The sequence below is a fragment of the Stomoxys calcitrans genome, chromosome 1, assembly GCF_963082655.1.
Source record: "Stomoxys calcitrans chromosome 1, idStoCalc2.1, whole genome shotgun sequence".
Lineage (NCBI taxonomy): Eukaryota > Metazoa > Arthropoda > Insecta > Diptera > Muscidae > Stomoxys > Stomoxys calcitrans.
This window is the reverse complement of record NC_081552.1, coordinates 55,212,653-55,232,434: the sequence shown is the minus strand read 5'-3', so window position 1 is coordinate 55,232,434 and position 19,782 is coordinate 55,212,653. Positions and strand designations below refer to the sequence as shown.

The following is a 19,782-nucleotide window of genomic DNA, read 5'->3' as shown; positions in this document are numbered from 1 at the left end:
TAATACAAGCAATAAAAAACTATAAAAATATGTTTGGTTAAATTAACAAAACAATGCCTTCGCTCCTGTAATTGAAGAGAGGCATACATAACTCAAAAAATAATTTTTTGAGTTAATTATTTATAAACATTAAAATTTTGAAAATTTAAAATGCGTATTCTGCAAAATATGTTTTTTAGTTATGTCACTCTTCGAGTACATGAGCGTTATTTATGTTTCTTTGGACATAACTCACCTTTTTAGAGCAGTTGGGTATAACAGTTTTGTTGCGTTCAAGTCCAACTTTCGCAGAATGATCACTTGTCGTTGATATGACCTGGCGCTGGAGCGTAGTAGTGCCCTTTGCTTTAGTCACTTGGTGTTCTCTCTCACAGCGAGGTTTTTTTGTTAACCATTTGTCACTAGTGGCACCGATTCTCTACATTTGCTCGACTTCAGTTATGGCTTTTGTGGCAATAGCAAAGCTACGCTACGAATGTGGAACTACAGCAAAAGGCATCTTTATATGAAAACCATCAAATCTTATATGAGAATTATGTTCTTTTTAAGTATTGCTCTGCAAATTTATTTGTTTTTTATAATCAATGAAACATATGATTATTTGACAGTTACTAATGCTGCCAGGTGTATTTTTACGGTTTTAATCGCCAAAATCACTAAAGTTTCCAATACGGCATCTCTGTTTTAATAAGTGAAAAAACGGATTTATGAAAGTTCACTTAAAATAACGTAGTACCGCCCTCAAGGGTTGGTATTCTATTCTGCTTTTGGAATAGCCGCTGAAATTTTTAATTGATTCCATAGCGAAATTTGACAGCAATCAAATTTTTTTGTTTCCATAACAAAACACGTTTCTTTATCTGCACTTATTGTTTTCTCTATCAGCACTTATTGTTTTCTCTATTTATAGTGTTTTCGTCGCTCTAAGCAGAGTACTACTTTTCCGCCTATTTTAAGCCATCGTTTTGCCGACGCTTTTTTATATGGAGTTTAACAGCATTCTGCCTGAAAAGCTGAACGGAATACCCAGTACGTACAGTACGTACGTACGTAGGCTGTAAAAAAAATGCTTAAATGGGGTTTAAATAGAGTTTTTTTGTGCTAGTTTTAACAGTTTTTTGATATTTCGAAAATTTTGACAAGAAAAATTCAGTTTCCTAATTTAGCATTATTTTCTTTAAAAGTTGCTATAATTTCAAACTCGTTACAAGTAGAAATTTGATTCCTACAGCATGCAGATACAGAATCAAAAAGGTATTAATTCCACATTTCAATTTATAAATAGAACTCAAAAAGATTTATAGCGTTTTTTGGTTTTTCTCAAACATGGCAACACAAGCAATTTTTGTAGGGTGTCCTTAAAAATAGCTTTCTGCATCTGATTCAACGGTTTTTTTCCATTTTTTAAATTTGGAGGTTTGAAAGCTTTTATAAGAACAATTTTTTGTATGGCTTTTTCAAAAGTTACAAAAATGTCATACTCATTTACACTTAGAAATCTGAGGCCTCATTCTCGCATCCGCAATCGACTTATTACGATCGAGTTTCCCATTATTTTGGATTATGGTATCCGTTATCAATAAATTCTATTCGAAACTTCGAATGAAAATGTGTGAGTTTTTGCCCGCAGCAATTTATCATAAATATCCAATTTTCGTCTATTTTTAAGAAATGAGGAAAATAGGTTATCGAAGTATTTATTTTATAGAATAAAACAATAATTATTATAATATATTCGCATTTTGTTTCCTTAATTTGGACAAATTAACTTGTGCCTAAGCCAAATTTGGCAAAGCAAATAACCAATTTTAGTCAAATCGGACAAAAATTGTGGCTTCCATGGGCTCAAGATATCAAATCGGGAGATCGGGTTATATGGGGGTTATAGAACGATTTCAACCGTACGGATAAGCACGGATATTGGACGTCGTAACAGAACACTACATGCAAAATTTCATTCCGATCGAATAACAATTGAAGCTTTTAGGGGCTAAATATGTTAAATCGGATGATCGTGCTATATGGGAGCTATGTAGCTTATAGACCGATTTCAACCATACTTAGCGCGGTTATTCGACGGTGTAAGAAAACACTATATGCTAAATTTCAGCCCGATCGGCTGAAATTAGGGCTTCTAGGGGCTAAATATGTCAAATGGGGAGATGGGTTTATGGGTTTGGTCCGATATGGCCCATTTGCAATCCACGACCTACATCAATAAGATGTATCTGTGCAAAATTTGAAGCGGCTATTTTTATCCGTTCGACCGCTATCTTGATTTCGACAGACGGACGGACGGATATGGAGAGATCGACTAAAAAATGAGGTTCAAGTAAATGGGGGTCGCCCCACCCTCAAATGGGAATATAATTCGATCCTAGCTAGATGAGCCTACAATTAAAAGCATTAGATAGCAGATTACGAATATGACATTAAACTTTGTGTCCAAGAATCTAGGTGGTGCTTTACCTCCCCATTAAAACAGTGGGGGATCAAGTGATAGATATTTTTGAGTGGAGTGCGTCATTCAAATTTGTGCTCAAGTGGCAGATCGAGTGAGGCGCCCCCACCGAACGGCAGTATACACCAATTATGACAATATGGGGCTAAATTCAAAGTATAAGGTTGTGGAGCGCTAATATGATATCTATTTTCTGCTGGCCAACACTTTCATGTTCAAAAGTTTTACATGGTTAAATTACTAAGAACTGTCGCCACCGCACCTAATAAATTTAGTTCTCTACCACTGAGAATCGTTTAATATGGTGATTTGATTTAAAAAAGACTAAATTATGATTATTCAACAGGTAGCCATATAGTCAGTTATAGGCGCTAAGCAGCTCCAAGCGAGTAGCAGCATGGACAAAGGAAATCTATAGACTCATAACATATGTTCAAAAAAGTTCTTACAAATGGGAGAAATGTAAAATTTTCAGTCGTTTATATGTGATTGCGCAAGCATCCGGGGGACATGGAACGGAGAACTTTTAAGTTATTTTGTTAACATTTTGGGTATTAAAGTCTAAACCTTTTCCTTATCGATGGCAGCACTAACATTTAAGTAAGCGTCATTAATTCTGTTTGCAAATGGATCAACTAAATGAAGACGCCACCACGAACAGAGAGAGGGCAGAGTGGTAAAAATTGATCATGCAGCATCTTTCTTTGTTATGGCAATATCGGTCCGTAAAATAAAGAAAACTAAAGTAAAGGAATTTCGTTGCGGTTGTTTGCTGTATTATTTTTTTGCAAATTTCCCACCCTAAGATAGGTGTTTCAGGTAGTTTAAGCGGCTATTTTTGCCATAGATAAACATTTATTTAGTAGAGTGCGAATATCCAAGTTTGTGTTAAACTTTTAGAGGGGAAAGCTCAACGAACGAACACAGAATCAGAGCTATTGGAGAGTAGGTTACTTTACAAAGGTGACATTTTTCTACGTCTTGAAAGCGAAAACTCAGTGGAGCGGGTTTGATTGAAAATTTAGCTCAAAGATAAGAAGCCTCCTTTTTATAGTCGAGCCCAAGTGGCATGCCGATAAGCACATATTTTTTTCGTTTTGTCACTCGATTCGTTCGCCAAGTCATTGAAAACAGCTGATTTTATAAAGGGAAAATAGCTGTTTTCAATGACTTGGCGAACGAATCGAGTGACAACAAGTAAAAGCGGGAAAAGTTCGGCCGGTCCAAATCTACCATGGATCTAATTTTTAATTTTTTTGCCCGATATCTCTCTATAGGCAAACAAAGGATAATGGATAAAAATTGCAAAGCTATTGGAACTATTTCAGGTTATCAACCAACTCGGAACATGCTTGGGTTTGGCTGCTGGAGACCATATTCATCAGTCATTGTGCAAAATGCCAGCCAAAATTCGATAAGAATTGAGCCCTATATTGGCTTAAGAATTAAAATCGGGAGATCGGTTCATATGGAAGCTGTATCAGATTATGGACCCATTCAGACCATATTTGGCGCGTATGTGGAAGGTCATAGGAGAAGTCGTTAAAATAATATTAAGCCAAATCGTATAAGAATTGCGCCCTCTAGAGGCTCAGAGAGTCAAATTAGGAGATCGGTTTATCTGGGAGCTACATCAAGTTTTAAACCGGTTTGAACTATACTTAGCACAGAAGTTGGAAGTCATAACAAAATATCTTATACAAAATTTGAGACAAATCGGATGAGAATTGCGGCATTTAGGGGCTCAAGAGGTCAAGATCCAAAATCGGTTTATATGGCAGCTATATCAAAACATAGACCAATATGACCCATTTAAATCCCAACTGACCTACACTAATAGGAAGTATTTGTGCAAAATTTCATGCGCCTAGCTTTATCCCTTCGAAAGTTTGCATGCTTTCGATAGATGGACGGACCGATATAGCTCAATCGACTTAGCATGTCAAGACGATCAAAAATAAACATATATACAAACGGAATGACGAAATTAGATTATGATGGAGGGTATAAAAAGAAGTAACAAATTTAGTGGTCTAGGCCGTAAGTTTTTGTACTGAAGACTTAAATGGATAATGATTATTGTCGCAATTATTATTGAAGGAATATCCAGTGCAGAAAATTTTTTCTGATATTTTTGCATGAGTAAGCCGAAGATGCTTACATATGCGCAACGGTGACATTAGATAGACCGACAAAACTGGAAATTCGATTAAATTCAAAAATAGACAAAATGATGACAATGTGATGGGAATTAACAGCGAGCATCACCAACAACAAATTAAGCGCCATCTATTGGGAGAATAATTTGAATAGCCCAGCAAACCCGAGCAAAGAAAAAGAGCGCGAGAGGTACAGGAGGGTGTGTTCAAAGTTGATCATTTGCTTTTCACTACTGTTTTGACAAGTTGTCTGTAAATAAAATAAAGGAACTAACCTTTGACTGTTTTCGGTATTATTTTTTTAACCTTCCTACCGGTGGAGCGGACCCTCCCCCTTACCCTAATTTTCAGAAACCCCAGATCTCGGAGATGGGTGGTACGATTGTGTGGTCTCTTATAGTAACCTACAAACAAAAATTTTGGATGGGGTACCTAGGGAGGCTGCCCCACCCCATAAACCTACCAAATATATATATATACACCAATCACGATAATATGGGACTCAAATGAAAGGTATTTAAGGTCGGAAAACGTATCTGCTATCCAATTGTCGGACCACCCAAACCCCCAAAAGACCTCTAAATCGGACATATTTACCGGCCATGGCAATATGGGACTCAAATGAAAGGTATTTGCGAGTAAAATACGAATCTAATATCCAAATTTGGGACAAAGTTTCTGGGGGTCAACCCCTTTCCCAAAGCACCCCCAAACAGGACTTATTTACTGACCATGGCAATATGGGGCTTAAATAAAAGGTATTTTAGTGTAGAATACGAATCTGACATCCAGATGTGGGGGCAAGTGTTTGGGGGGCCGCCCCTTCCAAAAACAACCCCCAAAGAGGACAAATTTACTACAATAGCAATATGGGGCTCAAATGAAAGGTCTTTTTTGGGAGTAAAGCACGAATCTGATATCAATATTCGGGAAAAAGTGTGTATGGGGCCACCCCACCCCCATAACACCACCCATTTAGAACGTATTTGCTGACCATTCCAATACAGGGCTGTAATATGAAGTATTTTAGAGAAGAACACGAATATGATTTATATTTTCCAATATATAAATCAGATTCGTGTTCTACTGAACAACCGCCCCATCCCTCAAAACACCCCCGAAACCGGTAATGTTTGCCGACTATGGATATGAAAGGTATTTAGGAGTAGATCACGAATCTGATATCAACATTCGGGATCAACTGTCTAGGGGACGTCCCACCCCCATAACAACGCCCAAATAGGACGCATTTGCTCACCATGACTATTTTGGGTCTTAAAGGGAGTGGATCTCGATATTGATAGTTTTTAGGGCCCATACCCTAAACCGGACATATTTGTTGACTTTTGCTATAACGGGTATAAATGAAAGGTATTTGAGATTGAAAAACGAATTTGATATCCAATTTTGAGGCCAATGGCAATATGTGGTTCAAATAAATTATATTTGAGAGTAGAGCACGATGCTGATATATTATCAGGGCTAAGTCCCCAAAACAACACTAAATCGAGCATATTTACCAAACACGTCAATGTGGCGCTCAAATGAAATATATTGGGGGTCTACCCCTTCCCTAAAACACCCCTCAATCAAAACCCAAACTGCCGCAAGAAGAATTATGGACACACCAAAAATTTGCGCCCTAAGAAGTTGAAGTACATTATACGTTGAAGACAATTATAATACAAGAAATAAAAAACATGTTTGGTTAAATTGAAAAAAGAATATATTCGCTCATCTACTTGAAGAGTGATATACAAAACTCAAAAAATATTTTTTTTCAGTTAATGGTTTAAAAACCTTACAATTTTGAAACCTTAAAATGCCTTTTCTTCAAAATCAATTATTTTGAGTTATGTCGCTCTTCAAAGACATGAGTGTTATTTATGTTTCTTTAGACACAAACTCGCCTTATTAGAGCAAATTAATATAACAGTTTTGTTGCGTTCAAGTCCAACTTTCGCAGAATGATCACTTGTCATTGATATGAAAGAAGATTTCAGAGCAAAATCAACATTGTTATCCTGGCGCTGGGGTGTAGCAGTGCCCTTTACCTCAGTCACTTGGTATTCTCTCAGAGAACGAGGTTGTCGCCAGTTGTTTTATCGGCATTGATTTTTCCATGTACAATAACGGCCAACTTGGCCTGTGAAAGTAGAGCAGCAAATTCAGCGGACTCCTATGCAAAAAATATTAAAATAAAAAATTTGAAAAGTAATAATTTAACACCCCACTTACCTTTGCTAATGTGTACGATATTCTCTCCAGGCTTCGGATTCTGGATCATTTGCCTGACTTCAGCTATGGCTTTTGTTTCAATGGCATCTTAGTTTGAAACCGTCAAATCTTATATGAGAATCATGTTTTTTTTATTACTGATTTTGCAGATTTATTTTTTTTTGTAATAATTAATGAAACATATGTTTATTTGACTGTTACCTTAAGCTGCCAGGTGCATTTTTACGAAAAAAGATGTTTTAATTGTCAAAATCACTAAAGTTTCCAATACGGCATCTCTGTTTCAATAAGTGAAAAAAGGGTTTCTGAAATTTTTTTACTCAAATGAACATAGTTCCACCCTTTATGGTGATTTCGATTCTGAGAAAAAAGAAATACTAATGTTACGGGACAGCATTTTGCAAATGTCGCCCCAACCCTCTCATAGTGTTACACTTTTTATACCCACCCCCATAGGATGAGGGTAAACTTAACTAGTCATTCCGTTTGTAACACCTCGAAATCACGATAGCGGTCGAACGCGTAAAGCTAACCCCTTAAAATTTAGCACAGCTATTAACTATTGATGTAGGCCGTTGGGGATTGCAAATGGGCCATATCGGTTCAGATTTCAATATAGCTCCCATATAAACCGATCTCCCGATCTAGTCACCGAGGTATTGCACGGTCCCATTTTATAAAAATAAAAAAAGTATTGGTTTTAAAATTTTTTACGCACTTTTTTCCCAACCAAAACCACCAAACCATTTTTCTGCAGTATGGCTTTCAAAATCCTTACCAATTCTTCAAAACTGAGTCATGTAATTATATATATATTTTTTTTTATTTTCAAACATAGGCGTTTATTTTTTATTATAAACAACTTTTCATTAATTCTTTAAAATTGTAAGTATAAATTTGTCTTTTGTGTGCATAGTGTGTGTTGGTTGTGTTGTGTATAAAAAATATTTATTTTTTACTTAAAACTATTTGAAACTAGTCTAGGAGAGTGTGTAGAGAAGATGATCGTGAAAGTGGATAGAGAAGAAAAGACAACGCAACGAACTAAAAGGACCATATAAAATTACGTATACTTAGAAGAGTATGAGTATTGAACTATTTGTGATAGAAGTTATGTGCATTGTATGTGAATATGTATGTGGTTTAAGCCTCCAATATGTAAGAAAAAGATGAGAAATGGATATGGTCTGATTCATATTTGAATCACTCCATCATTATGAAAAGGAATTCCAAATTATTCAATAGTCTAGGTTAAACAATGGTGGGAGATGACTTTTTTTTAGCAAAAAAAAAAAAAATATATATATCACAGTCGGGACTAACAATGGGATGGTTTCCAAAACAAAAATAAGGAAACAAAAACTCATAAATTATATAAATCTAAAATTATGATCTCCCCAATAGTTTCTCTGGGCGTACAAAGTAAACAGCAATAGCCTTTTTAGGGACTTGCGCTCATTAAGGGACTCTTCCTACGCTCTACTTTTAATTCACTCAAAGCATTTAAGGTAGTTGATGGTGTCGTTGATTCCGGTGTTTGGTTAGGTGCACTTGATACTGGTGTTGTTTGTTTTGTTGCAAGGTTACTTTTTGTTTCATCCACCGTCAAAGGTGAGCTGGGTGTCCGCGAATTGTTGGCCACATTACCCATGCCTGTGGGTGTAAAGCTTATTGAACTGTTGCTGGTTGTCAACTCTTTGGTTGGTGTTGTCGTGGGCGTCATTGTTGTCGGGGTAGATGTTGTGGGACTTTGTTGATTCTCCCTTAAGTGTTGTTGTACCACAGCATTGGCTGCTGCCAAATGAAACTGATTTGGCAAAAACATTTGATGGTAAGCCGAGTTTAATTGCGCTGCTGTTAATTGCTGTTGTGGCGATGAAGACAATTGTTCGCTGCACATTCTTTCCACGGAGCTAAAGGCAGCTGTGGCATTTTGAAAGGATTGCTGCAGAGCTGGAGGGGTATTGGGCATAGTGGTGGACTTTAGGTCGTCAGCATTGGGCGAAGATGCTGAGGCGGCTGCTGCGGCGGCATTTATAGTAGAAGCTAGCAGTTTATTAGCCCTTTTCCTTCTGGCTTCTGTTTCACAAGGTGATGGAGCACCTGGATGTCGGTAAGAGACATGTTTTCGTAGGGCATCCTTGCTGCGAGACACATGGGAGCAGACGTTACAGGCATACCTAGACAAAAGAGAAAAAATTTATGAAACAAAGCAAACAACTTTAGAATCATGAGAAATTGACTGCATAGAAAATGAAAACCTGAGTAAACGGAGCTAGAGCCGTTGCCTTTGTCTAGCGTTCGAAGCCATCAATGCAACTTCCAACAGATGCACAGAATCAAGTATATGCCATGAGAATAGTGTAATTTGTTTAGACAAAAAATCTGCCATTACACAAAAACACACGCATTGGAAAAAGTACAGCTTATAGACAGGATTATCGAGCATGATTAATGTGGTATTTATATCAGAGGCGTCTTTGCAATAAATTCAATATAAGTACAACATAACAACGTACGGCCCTTGAAGCCTTCATACCTAATATGGCTGATGAGTAATTCTAAACCAAATTACGAAATTACGTCCCATTGTGGTTAGTATGTGATGCGATCTCCGGCTTTCCTTTTCCATTTGCAAAAATCTTCGTTCATTGAGCTCCTCTCAAAAGAGAAACAAACAAAAATTGTAAAATTTAATGATCTTCGCCCTAACAGGCAAAAAACTTGAAAATGAAAAAAATCCCCAGAGCCTGTCCGTGATTCGAACCTGGGCACACGGAGCAACAACGAGTGCCGTTGCCGTTGTATAGTGTTCGAAGGCACCAATACAATTTCCAAAGGATGTACAGAATCATGGGTGTACCATGGGAGTATTGTAATTTGTGAAGATAAACAAGTAAAAAGGCCGGGCCGAACTTTGGATACCCACCACCTCGGGTGTATATGTTAACCCCCTTTTGTCACAATCCGGTGAAAATAGGATAACTTATGCATCCAAATTCGGCACGGACATTGAGTTGTCTAATAAATATAAGTGACTGTACAATTTTGTAGAACAAAATATTGGTCTTTTTGGCAGCTATATCTAAATATAAACCGATCTGAACCATATAGGACACGGATGTCGAAAAGCCTAACATAAGTCACTAAGACAAATTTCAACGAAATCGAATAATAAATGCGCTTTTTATAGGGCCAAGATTTTAAAACGAAAGATCGTTCTATATGGCACCTATAACCAAATCTGTACCGTTATATCTAAATATAGTCCGATCTGAACCATATTAAGGTCGATTATCGGGAGGCTCAAAACAACTCGCTATTTCAAATTTCAGCGAAATCAGTTAATAGAAAAGGCTTTTATGGGCTTCAGACCCCTAATCGGCAGATCGGTCTATATGGGATCTATATCTAAACATAGTCCGATCTGACCATATTTGGGTTGGATGACAGGAGGCTTAAGATAAGTCACTGTTTCAAATTTCAGCGAAATAGGGTAATAAATAAAGCTTTTATGGGATTCAGACCCTTTAGCGGCAAATCGGTCTATATGACAGCTATATCTGAATATAGTCTAATCTGAACCATATTTAGGTCGGATGTTGGAAAGCCTAAAACCATCCAATGCTTCACATTTCAGCGAAATCGGAAAAAATAAAGCTTTTATGGGATTCAGACCATTTATTGGGAGATCGGTCTATATAGCAGCTATATCTAAATATAGTCCGATCTAGACCATATTTAGGACAGATGTCGGGAGGCTTAAAATAACTCACTGTTTTAAATGTCACCTTTATCGGGAGATCGGTCTATATGGCAGCTATATCTAAATATATTCCGACCATATTTGGATCAGATGTCGGAAGGCCTTAAAGTACTCACTGTTTAAAATTTCAGCGAAATCGGATAAAAATAAAGCATTTATGGACAGATTGGTCTAAACACCATCTATGTCCAAATATGGTCCGATTTGGCCCGTTCAAGAACTTAACCAGCGCGCATCGAAAAGACGTATCAAATTTCAGCCCAATATCTCAATTTTCGAAGGCTGTAGAATGAATACAACAGACGGACGGATAGCCGGAGGGACACACCGACATCGTTAAATCGTCTTAGAATTTTACGACGATCCGAAATATATATATTTTGTAGGGTCGGAAATTGATATTTCGAAGTGTTGCAAACGAAATGACAAAATGAATACCCCCTATCCTATGATGGCGGATATAAAAATCTGAAATTACACAAAAAACATGCATTGGGAAGAGTACAGCTAACAGGGTTGTCGAGCGTGGTTAATGTGGTATTTAGATCATAGGGGCGTTTTTGCAATAAATTCAGTTTAAGTATAACATAACAACGTACGGCCCTTGAAGCCTTCATATCTAATATGGCTGATGAGTAATTCTAAACCAAATTACAAAACCCGTCCCATAGTGGTTGGTATGTGTTGCGATCTCTGACTTTCCTTTTCCTTTGTCTCGAACGATAAATAAGCAGAAAATTTGATTTTAATTTAATTATTTATGCAAATTTTAAGAACACGTGGGTCCATGCCACTGGTATTCAGTCTAGAACTTCGTTACCTTTGTGCGACAGCAATTTGACCCCTTCTTTTGGCTTGCCTTTTTTTGTGACATCAATACCTGTTTCTAAACCTATTTAATAGTTATCCCTTTTATTTCCCAATAAAGCCATAGTAATTGAAAATCCATGAAAACTCAAATATTTATTTTAATTCAAGCTCAAGGTCATTGTTATACCCTCCACCATTGGATGGGGGGTATACTAATGTCGTCATTCCGTTTGTAACATATCGATCGTCTTGACATTCTAAGTCGATTAAGCCCTGTCCGTCCGTCTGTATGTCGATAACTTTGCGAGGCGCTTGAAATATTGCACGAATACTTCCTATTAGTATGAGTTGGTTGGGATTGTAAATTGGTTCTATTGGTCCATGTTTTGATATAGCTGCCATATAAACCGATCACAGATCTTGATTTCTTGAGCCTCTAGAGGGCGCAATTATTATCCGATTTGGCGGATAATAATTGCACGAAGTTTTTTATTCTAACTTTTAACAACTGCGCCAAGTATGATTCACATCGGTTCATAACCTGATATAGCTCCCATATAATCCGATCTCGAATTTTGATTTCGTGAGTATCCAGAGGACGCTATTATTATCCGATATGGCTGAAAATTTGCAAGAAGTACCCACCACCATAGAATCTAGTCATTCCGTTTGTAACACCTCGAAATATTGATCTAGGACCCATAAAGTATATATATCCGTGATCAAGAACCTAATGCAGCTCCCATATACACTAATCTCCCAATTTGACTTTTTAAGCCCTTAAAAGCCGCGATTTTCATCCGATTTGTCTGAAATTTTGCACAATGAATTCCACTTTGGTCTCCAATAGCCAAACCAAGTATGGCCCCTAATTGGTTCATAACTTGGTATAGCTCAAAAAGCATAGCAATTCTTATCCATTATCCTTTGTTTGCATATAAAGAGATATCGACCAAAGGAATTGACATATACGATACATGGTGGAGGGTATATAAGATTCGCCCCGGCCGAACTAAGCACGCTTTAACATATTTTTTTTATTTAAATTTTCATTTATTCTTCAATATTTCACCCACTCTTTGGCGGTCATTCTCAAGATAATCTTATAAAGGGTGATTTTTTTGAGGTTAGGATTTTCATGCATTAGTATTTGACAGATCACGTGGGATTTCAGACATGGTGTCAAAGAGAAAGATGCTCAGTATGCTTTGACATTTCATCATGAATAGACTTACTAACGAGCAACGCTTGCAAATCATTGAATTTTATTACCAAAATCAGTGTTCGGTTCGAAATGTGTTCATTCACCGTTCAGCGATGAGGCTCATTTCTGGTTGAATGGCTACGTAAATAAGCAAAATTGCCGCATTTGGAGTGAAGAGCAACCAGAAGCCGTTCAAGAACTGCCCATGCATCCCGAAAAATGCACTGTTTGGTGTGGTTTGTACGCTGGTGGAATCATTGGACCGTATTTTTTCAAAGATGCTGTTGGACGCAACGTAACGGTGAATGAACACATTTCGAACCGAACACTGATTTTGGTAATAAAATTCAATGATTTGCAAGCGTTGCTGGTTAGTAAGTCTATTCATGATGAAATGTCAAAGCATACTGAGCATCTTTCTCTTTGACACCATGTCTGAAATCCCACGTGATCTGTCAAATACTAATGCATGAAAATCCTAACCTCAAAAAAATCACCCTTTATAAAACAAGTATAAAACAACAATGTGCTGAATTTTTTCTTTCCTCCAGCGTAGGATAGCGGGTATATTTATTTAGTCATTCCGTTTGCAACATACTGAAATATCAATTTCCGACCCTACAAAGTATATATATTTCGGATTGTCGTAAAATTCTAAGACGATTTAACGACGTCCGTGTGTCGGTACGTCTGTCCGTCCGTCTGTTGTAATCACTCTACAGCCTTCAAAAATTAAGATATTGAGCTAAAATTTGGCACAGATAGACCGATCTGCCGCTGAAATTTGAAACTGTGAGTAGATTAAGGCTTCCCGACATCTGACCCAAATATGGTTCAGATCGGACTATATTCAGATATAGCTGCTATATATACTGATCTGCCGATAAAGGGTCTGAAGCCCATAAAAGCTTTATTTATTATTCGATTTCGCTGAAACAGTGTGTTAATTTAAGCCTGCCGACATCTGACATAAATATGGCTTGGATCGGACTATATTTAGATATAGCTGCCATATAGACCGATCTGCCAATAAAAACTTTATTTTTTAACCGGTTTCGCTGAAATTTGAAACGGTGAGTAGTTTAAGGCCTCCCAATATAGGACCCAAAATGGTATTGACTTACAAAAATTTTTTCAAACAAGGTGTTAATTGCTTTTATATTGATATAGAGATTCGCGACAAGTGATTGTTGAATAGGGCATACGTTGAACATATTTTTAATTGTACGAATTAAATTTTTAGTTAATAGTATAAATGGTGTATTGACCAAAACTATATTGTGTTCCCTTTCACACATATGTAATGCGAAAGAAGTGCGAATGAGTTAAATATATGTCTAGTTTCTATCACATACAGACACAAAGTAATAACTTTAAAGTTAAACAAATGTATTGTGAAAAATTTCGATGTGAACAAATAGAATGGATGAATGCCAAACGCAACAAATTGGTGTTTATAAATACATATCTTTTTAAATATAAAAATCTATTTGTGTTTGTTTGTTTGTTCCGTATAGACTCAAAAATGGACGAACAGATTATCTTGAAATTTTTACAGATTATGTAGGTTGGTCTGGAAGGAAACATAGGTTAAATAATGTTTTGATATCGGAAGGGGGCGGACCCTCCGCCTTACCCCAAAAGTACAACCCAAAAATAAGAGTGTACCGATCGGTACAATATAAGACTCAAATGAATGGTATTCGGGAGTAGATTGCGGGTATGGGCAGGAGGAAGGAATAGGCTTTATAATTTGTTGATATCGAAAGGGGGCGGAAGCTCCCCCGTTACCCCAAAAACACCACCCAAAATCAAATGTGGACCGATAATGACAATATGGGTATCAAATAAAAGGTATTGAAGAGTAGAATACGAATATGGTATTACGTCTAAGTACCCAGGAAGTCACCCTAACACTAAAATTCCTCCAAGCAGACAAATTGAATGTTCATATCAATATGGGGTTCAAATAAAAGGTATTCGGGAGTAGATAACAAATTCGAAATGCAAAATCAGATTGAAGAATAGGGGGTCACACCAACCCCCCGAAAACACCCCAAATGGGGACATAAACCAATTGTATCTATATGGGACTCGGTTTGTTTGTTTGTTCCGTGGAATCAAAAACGGCTGAACCGATTTTCTTAAAATTTTCACAGAATTTGTAGGTTGGTCTGGAAGGAAACGTATGCTATATAATTTTTTGATATCGGATGGGAGCGAGGCCCCATTGGGGAGGCCTCATTCCCCAAAAACACACCCCAAAATTAAAAGTTGGCCGATAGGCACAATCTTATATATAAAAATCAATTTGTGTTTGTTTGTAGGTTTGTTGTTTGTGTGTTTCTTATAGACTCAGAAACGGCTGAACCGATTTTCTTGAAATTTTCACTGATGGTGCATAATCATCCCGAACACCCCTAAATCGGACATATTTATCCACCATGGCAATATGGGGCTCAAATGAAAGCTAATTGCGAATAAAATACGAATCTGATATGCAAATTTGGGAAAACGTTTCTGGGGGTCCACTCCTTCCCCAAAACACCCCCCAAACAGGACTTATTTACTGACCATGGCAATATGGGGCTTAAATAAAAAGTATTTGAGTGTAGAATACGAATCTGATATCCAGATTTGGGACCAAGTGTTTGAGGGGCCTCTCCGAGAACATTCCCCAAAGAAGACAAATTTACGACCATAGCAATACGGGGCTCAAATGAAAGGTCTTTGAAAGTGAAGCTGATATCAATGTTCGGGAAAACTGTCTATGAGGCCACCCCACCCCCATAGCACCACCAAATAGGAAGTATTTGCTGACCATTGCAATATGAAGCTCAAATAAGAGGTATTTTAGAGAAGAATATGAATTTAATATATATTTTCATCGCCCCATCCCCCAAAACACCCCCCAAACCGGTCATGTTTGCCGAGGAGCTCAAATGATAGGTATTTGGTAGTAGGATATGAATCTGACATCAACATTCGGGACCAACTGTCTACGGGACGTTCCACCACCATACCAAGCAAATTTGGGTTTTCAAGACAATGGAGCTCGATATTCATATTCACAATAAGGGGTTTAAGTGAATGGTATTTGAGATTAGAAAACGAATTTGATATCCAATTTTGAGGCCAATGGCAATATGGGGTTCAAATATATGAGAATAGAGCACGTTGCTGTTATATTTTCAGGGCTTAGTGATTGGGGGACCACCCACTCCCCAAAACACCCCTAAATCGGGTATATTTACTGACCATGTCAATGTTGGGTTTAATTGAAAGGAATTGGGGGGTAGAACTAGAATTGATAACCACTTTCGGGACCAATTTTCTAGGAGTTTACCCCTTTCCCAAAATGCCCCACAAACAGCAATTTTTTACTGACCACGGCATTATGGGGCTCAAGTAAAGGTATTTGGGAGTAGAATACGAATTTGATATCCAAATGTAGGACCATGTATTAAAGGCATCACCCCTTCCCCAAAACATCCACCAAAGAGTAAAAATTGTTCGACCATGCTAATATGTGGCTCAAATGAAACGTATTTGAGATTAGAAAACACCCCCCCAAGAGTAAAAATTGTTCGACCATGCTAATATGTGGCTCAAATGAAACGTATTTGAGATTAGAAAACACCCCCCCAAGAGTAAAAATTGTTCGACCATGCTAATATGTGGCTCAAATGAAACGTATTTGAGATTAGAAAACGAATTTGATAACCAATTTCGGGACCAGGTGTTTGGGGGACGCCTCATCCTGTAAACTCCCCTCAAAACCAATGGCAATATGGGGTCTAAATAAATGGCATTTGAGAAAAGAGCACGATGCTGATATTTTTTCAGGGCTAAGTGTCTGGGGGACCACCTCATCCTCGAAAACACCCCTAAATCAGACATCATGAGAATATCGGGCTGAAATAAAGTATTTTAAGAATGGAGTACACCTTATATCCAAACTTAAATTCGTAGACCAATAGAGATCATATAAAGGTACTTATATTGTTAAAATGTTTGTCAAGCGATATACTATTTTCGTAGCATGGTATTTCACTAAAAGCTCTTTAATTGTCGAAAATAAATATTCCAAGGGAAATTTTGTTCCATAAAATGTAAAAGAAGGCGCAGCGGAGCGGGCCCGGTCCAGATAGTATGGGTATAAAATAAAAGGTATTAGAGACTAGAAAACGAAGATCGTATTAAAATGTTGGGTCCAAGTAACCAGCGGGCCCCCCAACCCCAAAACTCATCTTTGCAGATATATTCCACGTTCATGTCAATACGGGACTCAAATAAAAAGTATTTGGCAGTAGATTACAAATATGGCATATAAAATTAGTTCCAAGTAATGGGAGGTCACCCCCCCCCAAATGGGCACATACGCCGACCATGGTTTTATGGGACTCAAATGAAAGGTATTGGCAAATAGATTACGAATATGATATTAAAATTTGCGTTCAGGTCTAGGTGGCGCTTTTTCTCTTAAAAATACGATAAATAGGTCCATTGACCCCTTATGACAATAAGGGACAAAAATGAAAGGTGTTTGAGAGCAGAAAACAAATCTGATATCCAATTATGGACCCAAGTGTTTGGGGGCACGCCCTAAAGCACCCTTAACTGAACTTAATTTCCAACGATGGCAATATGGAGCTCAAATCAACGGTATTTAGGAGTAAAGAACGAATTTCATATCTATTTGCAGTTCAAAGTGCCGGTGGGCGCTCCATCCCCAAAATACCCTCCAAATGGTTCACATTTACCGACCATGGCAATTAGGGGCTCAAATTAAAGGGATTTGGTAGTGAAGCACAAATTAAAAATGGATATTTGAGGTGCCATCCCTCCGCTAAAAAGCACTTCTCATTACCCTAATTTACAAAAAAAACAGATCTCAGAGAATGGTACTGCGATTCGTTCAAAAATTTTTTTCACTCTTACAGTCACCAAAAACAAAACATGGTTTCTGTTGTTGGGCTCGGGTGCCTCGGTGACCACCCAAATCCCGACAAATGGATATATAGACCAATCACGACAATATTGGGCCCAAGAAAAAAACGAATTTGATATCCAATTAAAGAGCCATGTGTTTGGCACTCAAATAGATTATGTAAAAGCTATTTCGGAGTAGAGTACGAAATTGATACTCATTTTAGGAACAAATTCCCAGGGGTCCACTCCTCCCTTAAACATAACTTATTTACCGATCATGCCAAAATGGGGCTCATATAAAATGTATTTGAAAGTGGAGCACGAAGATTTTATTTACTTTAAGGCCAAGTGTCTGGGAGGCCATCCCACCCCCGAAATACCCCGTGACAATTACAAGTTCTATTGATGGCTTCGAACGCGAGAGCCATTGCTGTTGTCTAGCCTTCGAAGCCATCAATACAATTTCCAACAGATGCACAGAAACATGTACATACCATGGAAGTAGTATAACTGTTGCCGACAAAAAATCTGTCATTACACGAAAAACACATGCATTGGGAAAAAGTACAGCTAATAGACAGGGTTGTTGAGCGTGGCGTTTTCGCAATAAATCCAATACAAATGCAATATAGCAACGTACGGCCCTTGAAGCCATCACACCTAATATGGTTCAAAAGTCTTCAAACAAAGGCGAAACAGGACCCATAGTGGTTGGTGTGTGTTGCGATCTCTGGCTTTCCTTTTTCATTTGCAAAGAAAATCTCCGATCATCGAGATCGTCTCGAAAGAGAAACAAACGAAAAAAGGGGCTAAGTTTACCAGCATGGATTTTGTAAAAAATGTCCACAAACAAAGATACTTGAAGACATCTGTGTGTTTTGCGTACCAAATTTCTGCCAAGTCAGGACAAATTAAAGCATCTAGGGGCCGTAGAAGACTATCAGGGAGATCGGTTTACACGGGAGTTATATCAAGTTATGGACAGATTTGGACCGTACTTGGCACAGTTGTTGGAAGTTCAATCGAAAAACTTAGTGCAAAATTTCAGCCTAATCGGAAAACAAATGCGGCTTCAATGGGCTCAAGAAATCAAATCGGGAGATCGTCTTTCATTGGAGCTATATTAGGTTGTTGACCGATTTAAATTGTACTTGGCACAGTTATTGGAAGACTTAACAGAACACTTAGTGCAAAATTTCAGCCAAATCGGATAAAAATTGCGCCTTCCAGGGGCTCAAGAAGTCAAATTATGGGAGCTATATCCAATTCTGAACCGATATGGCCCATTGGCAATCTCACATTAATAAGAAGTATCTGTTCAAAATTTCAAGCGGATATTTTAATTCGTTCGACTGCTATCGTGATTTCGACAGACGGACATGGCTAGATCGACTCAGACGATCAAGAATATATATACTTTATGGCGCCCCAGATCAATATTTCAAGGTGTTACAAAGGGAATGATTAGATTAGGGTGGTGGATATAACATCCTTTGGTGGTGAGTATAACAAAATATATAAACTAACACGTACAAGCATAATACATAACATCACCTAGTATATCATCGTTTAGAGGCCACCGTGGCGCAGAGGTTAACATGTCCGTCTACGACGCCGAACGCCTGGGTTCAAATCCCGGCATTAACATCAACAAAATTTTCAGCTGTGGTTATTGTTAAAAGACGTGTTTTATATTCAAAAACAAGCAAACGAATGAAAAATTTTATTTTTCAATATACATACAAAGGGTAGTTTTCATAACTAATATTTCATAGCATACTACCATACATTATAACAAAGTTTATTTATTTAAAGTACAATCTTCATTTCCAACACCCCCATTAGATTGGTCTTTAAAGCCAAGTAAATTGCAACAATGGATATGTTTGGGAGCCGGCAATCCTTTCGTCAGTATGTCTGCCACCATATCTCTAGTTTGAATGTAAGCAATCTTAATTTGGTCTTCTTCAATTAATTCTCTAACGAAGTGATGACGAATGTCGATGTGCTTTGAGCGAGCATGAAATGTATTATTATGTGATAAACAAATAGCACTCTTATTATCGCATTTGATTTCAATGGAGTGAATTTCATCAAGTTCTGTGAGCAAGGATTTAAGCCACATTGCTTCTTGTGCTGAAGTTGATAATGCCATGTATTCAGCTTCGGTGGTAGAAAGAGCTGTAGTCTGTTGCTTCTTTGAATTCCACGA

The 19,782-nt window shown here is 37.6% G+C and overlaps 1 protein-coding gene across 2 annotated transcripts in view; it reads right to left on the bottom strand.

Annotated features, from left to right (window-relative positions):
* Positions 1 to 7,709: 7,709 nt before the first annotated feature.
* LOC106094068 (uncharacterized) overlaps positions 7,710 to 19,782 on the bottom strand; it is a 73,772-nt gene continuing 61,699 nt past the window's right edge. For both annotated transcript variants that reach the window (XM_059360098.1, XM_013261240.2), the window contains exon 5: positions 7,710 to 9,038. In XM_059360098.1, coding sequence (XP_059216081.1) covers positions 8,300 to 9,038 — 739 coding nt within the window. In that variant the 3' untranslated portion in view covers positions 7,710 to 8,299. The remainder of the gene's footprint in view (positions 9,039 to 19,782) is intronic.